The sequence below is a fragment of the Montipora capricornis genome, chromosome 7 (assembly GCF_036669925.1).
Source record: "Montipora capricornis isolate CH-2021 chromosome 7, ASM3666992v2, whole genome shotgun sequence".
Lineage (NCBI taxonomy): Eukaryota > Metazoa > Cnidaria > Anthozoa > Scleractinia > Acroporidae > Montipora > Montipora capricornis.
This window is the reverse complement of record NC_090889.1, coordinates 16,081,737-16,086,736: the sequence shown is the minus strand read 5'-3', so window position 1 is coordinate 16,086,736 and position 5,000 is coordinate 16,081,737. Positions and strand designations below refer to the sequence as shown.

Below are 5,000 nucleotides of genomic sequence, written 5' to 3'. Positions count from 1 at the left end.
GTACATGGTAATTTGACACAATTGAGTTTCTTGTCTTCACGCACGCAATGAAATAGGAAGAGGTTTTCGCCTCTAAGAGCAAATATGTTGTTTGTTTCAATAAAATTTTCGCTGGAAAAGGATTCTGTGGTATTTTCTGCCTTTGTGAATTATAATATCATGTTGTGTATTGAATTTTCGAACTTAAGGTTGAAGTGTGATATGGGAGAAGTTTTTTGGTATTGCTCTGTAAGCAGGAAGGGTTCACAGGCCTGTTGGAAGCGTGCTTGAGTTTCAACAAAATGAGCCCCAAAATCAGTGAAAACTTGTGACGCAGATGAATACTAAAGTAGCTGCTATTGCCAAAATGATGGAATTACCTGGTGATAATAACGTCGTACGCGTCTTGGAGAGTAGAGTTGGGCGATTGTGATCTTTGTTTTGACTTCGCTCATTTCATTGTCAAACTTTATAACACTTGACATAAAAAGAAACTTACAAAAACCCGGTATCTTGCCATCATTTGACACAGATGCTTCACTGTTTGGCGAGTAAACATGCCGCGGTAACTTAATCACGGCGCCCGCTGAATTCCGGCCATGTCACTTTCGATTTTGCAATTTACTTGAACGTAGCAAAAATCTCCCAAAATGTTTGTCGCTGCTCGTAACTTTTTATATTCGATATTCACGGTTCAAAATTAATGTTGTTTTCATGTCGTAAATATTTCATTCTCGATCGACCGACCCGGAAACTTCCTTCTGCTCTTTCTAAAAACTGTGTATCAATTGTTATTTGCTTTTTCATCAATATTTGTTTTGCATAAAGCAAGCTAACAAAATCTGTACCTTGCTGAGTTCGCATTTGTTAGCGTTAATAGTATTTTCGGTCAGATGCTTCTGTTTTTTATGAGGGGTTTATTGTTTTGGTCTCCCATCCTAACACTAACCCCGCGAAACAGGGATTGACTTCAGTGAAGTTTAGTATTACAAAGCTGTCAGATGTTCAGAGGGCACACTTGTGGTGCAAAGAAGTTGTGAGGGAACTTGAAAATTATCAACATGTCAGCCCAGAAGCCAATGTTTCTCGCTTCTCTTTTATTTGTTATTCTTCAGAGACTGGAATGCTGTATTTCAATACCACACAATTCAGTGCCTTCTGATTTTCTGTAGCACGTACCACAGGCAACCCAGTGTATGCTTCACGGAAGCATCTCGTTTACTGAAAAATACCAAGAAAGATCGCAGAGCGATATCTTGGCGTTAATCAGTAAGGGCCGATTTACACGATACGACAAGCTCACGACAGGCCTACGACATGACTTACGATTGTCGCAGCGTTTTAAAACATGTTTTAAAATGCTACGACTTTTTTTCTGACGTACACAACAATCGTAAATCATGTCTTGGGCCTGTCGTAAGCCGTTGTCGCATGCGACAAAGTCGTACCGTGTAAATCGGCCCTAAGAAAACCTGGGACCCACTCCAACAAGCATTCCTGAATCTACGTCACCGCGAGCTCGAGAAGTCTTGACCAGCGGAAGGGATGTACCAAATAAAAATCGTAGAAAGTTCGCCTTTTGTTTAAATCGAAAATTTTGTTCTCTAAAGTTCATTTTTAATATGGACTTTTAAATAGGAAAATACAAATTTTTACGTTATTAGCACTTGAAATGTAATTACTGTTCTCAGTTCCTTTCATAATATTAGGCCACTTCGGAAAATACCATAATACTCTTTGTTTGTCCCCGCAAATTTTACATAAGCATTGTTTTTGTTTTCTCTTTGGACCATTGTAAGTCCCGAGAGAAACTGGAAACAATGCTTATGCAAAATTTGGGAGGACAAACAAAGAGTATTATGGTATTTTCCGAAGTGGCGTTTTCTGGTAAGCAGATAAAATGACGCCATTGGGTGCAGGGATGGCGCAGTGGTGAGAGCACTCGCCTCTCACCAATGTGGCCCGGGTTCGATTCCCAAACTCGGTGTCATATGTGGGTTGCGTTTGTTGGTTATCTACTCTGCACAGAGAGGTTTTTCTCCGGGTACACCGGTTTTCCCCTGGCCTCTCCTCAAAAACTGACATTTGACTTGATTTGCGTTAACTTGTTAATTTCAATTTACAGTGTCCCCAATTAGTGCTCTACGGCGCTAGAAGATTAGACACGTAAATAAAGTTTCTTTCCATTCTTTCAATGTTGGCGTTGTTCTTAGCACTTCAAGATTATTCATCGGGCCCCGTAGGGACTCGAGTTATAAAAGACGTTAGATTTCAGTTTTTTTTTTCCCTTGCAGCAAAATGCACAATAGAAAAACGTAGCCGTGTTTGATTGGGCAATGCACAATAGAAAGCACGTGGAGGTGTTTTGATTGGGTAATGCACAATAGAAGCCACGTGGCGCTGTTTACTTTGGTTATTTAAAGCAAACACGTAATCCAAGATCATGAAGAGCTCTGTGATGCGTTGTTTGGATTACTGAAGATCGCCCTTGCGTTGGCTTAATCGATTTCTTCTTGGGGCGCTCAAAGCACATACAAAAAAAGGCATACGCTTTTCGCGGTAGACCCACACTAAAAGATGTCAAGCGTCAGCTTCAAAACGGGTCGTTCCTCGAACTGACTGAAACAAGAATATACTCGAATGTAACTGAAATGGACGCAACTATTGAAAGTGATACAAGTCAAAACACTAATTCTTTAATAAGCAGCGGGTACCTTATTGATTGAGAACTACTCTGAAGATGACAGCGACAAAGAAAATAACTCCACAAACAAGTGGACGCTATATTGGAATCTTCTGAAGACAAAGTAAAAACATTTGCACAGCGAACAAATGGCCTCACGCGCGCTTGTACCATTTTCACCGCGAACAAATAGCCTCCCGCTCAGCGTACCATTGACTACGGAGATACGTTTTTTGTCTATTACGTTTTTTTCTTTTTCATTGTTAAACAGTTTGTTTCTTGTAATGGTCTAGCTTATATCCTTTGTTCAAATAGCCATATTAGGGATCGTGTTCACTGCCATCTTGTGTGTATAGTTCTGTTCTAGTTTCACAAGATTTGATGTCATCAGCGGAAAATGTGATCAGCTCTTTAGAAAATAACTTTGATGTAGTTTGGAAGGCTGTACAGGTATTTGATTCTCAATGATAATAAAGACTTCATTCCGAAGGAGAAATACACGCCTCGATGAGCAAAAGTTGTTTACTTTTGTTTTGATTTGCGTGAGCATCGACATAGACGTGTCTGAGAACCAAGCAGAATTACAGAGAAAAGGCTGAGACGTCTATTTTATAACAGCAGAAAAAGGAGGAAACTTGCAGGAACGTATTTGGGTAACAACGTACCGAGGTCATCCACATTTCATCGTATTACTAGCAAGGGAGATCACTTCCTCGTAAACACAACAAAAATATCTACCTCAGGTATGCGTTTAAATCTAAGCACGTGGTACAGTGTATGTACCACTATTCCAAAAAGCGTGGATGAACAGGTAAATGTAAAATGAAACTTAAATTTATGCAGAAATCAGGAATACCCGGTATGATTTGTAAAAGAATGTTTTGTTTTCTCAGAAACGAAACGTATCTGTTTTGATTTAGGGTGAACTATTTACACAGCGAGTTAGAGTGCATGGCCAATCGAAACAGAGTGTGTAATTGGAAATCTAAACATCTACGAGATACAAAAACAAACTTGTGAACACGTAAACCTAAAATATTCCAAATCATAATGCTGACAAACACAAAGGCGAAAGAAATGGATTATGCATAGGACGTTTTGAATATCTGAATGATTTTGGGTTAGATGAAAGCGATATATTGTTAAAAATTCCCAAGTTATCCCTTTTCGTGTTAATTAGTAATGCAAACAAGTCTTAGTAATAAATTGGATTAACGAGGAACCAGTGATTGTAAAGCTAGTAATTGCCATGGTTCGTATGTAACACGTAGTCATGAGACGATTCACGGAAAACGGAATTTGGACTGTTATGCAGGGGTAAGTATTTGAAGGTAAAATAGGTATTTGTAGACTTTATTCTTCGATGTATTATGCACATAAACGAGTATATGTTTTTCCCTTTAAATGAGATTTTACTGCCCTATCAGTAAAATACGATTAATGACACGTGACCGTACTCGCGTTCTTTGTAGTCGGCCGTTGAAGGTCATAAAATCAACGGTTTTAATTTGTTGTAATTAAAACGAGGACATAAAGACTTTGTTCCCAGATCTCAGATTATAACGTACACCTGCATTGGCCAAATCTGTTAAAGCCTCATTCATTATTGCTAAAGAGCACGTGTAATGCCTACCTGCTACATAGTAGAACCAGTGCAACTGGCTCCTTTTAATAGACAGAGTCTAGCTATAAAAGCCTCAGTCAGCCGTCCAAGGTTCACCTGGCAGTTTGTCTTCTATAGTAAACCAACTAGCTGTTTACAATTTGTTAAAGTTTTTCCCCTCCCTCCCTTTGGGGATGGGTTGGAGATATCGCTTTGCCTTCATTAAAGGGGCTAGGTCACGCAATTTTAGGCAATTTCAGCATTGATCAAATGGTAATAGAATTAACTGAAATAACAAAATAACGGCTCAAAACTATAGAAGAACTCAAACAAAACACAGGAAAGCTAAGAAGGGACAAGCATGGACAAAACTGGGGAGGATTGAAGTGGATTGAATTCGGGTAAATTTGAAAAACGTCGGCCCACCTTTTTTCAAATTTATATCAGTTTATATCAAAATGTCATTTAAACAGCTGGAAAATCATTCTCAATTGTTATGTGGCAGTGATTTTGCAAATGGAAGACTCTTGCTCTGCCAATTTGACGTTTAGAGCTCATAACTAACAATTTTAAACAAAATTACCTAAAACAGCGTTACCTAGCCCCTTTAAAATTGGGTCCTCTCCTGTACGGTGACTTCCACCGAGCTTGGCTGCGAGTATTTAAATTACAACAAATGGTATATTTTAAATCTTTGATTCTCGTGCTATGGATTCATTTGGCATGGCCTCAAGG

At 39.0% G+C, this 5,000-nt stretch overlaps 1 protein-coding gene across 1 annotated transcript in view; it reads left to right on the top strand.

Moving 5' to 3' along the window:
* Positions 1-3,158, top strand: part of LOC138058319 (uncharacterized) — a 31,816-nt gene extending 28,658 nt beyond the window's left edge. The window contains exon 3 of the mRNA XM_068904260.1: positions 2,274-3,158. Within this exon, the coding sequence (XP_068760361.1) occupies positions 2,274-2,308 (35 nt within the window). The 3' untranslated portion in view covers positions 2,309-3,158. The remainder of the gene's footprint in view (positions 1-2,273) is intronic.
* Positions 3,159-5,000: the final 1,842 nt, after the last annotated feature.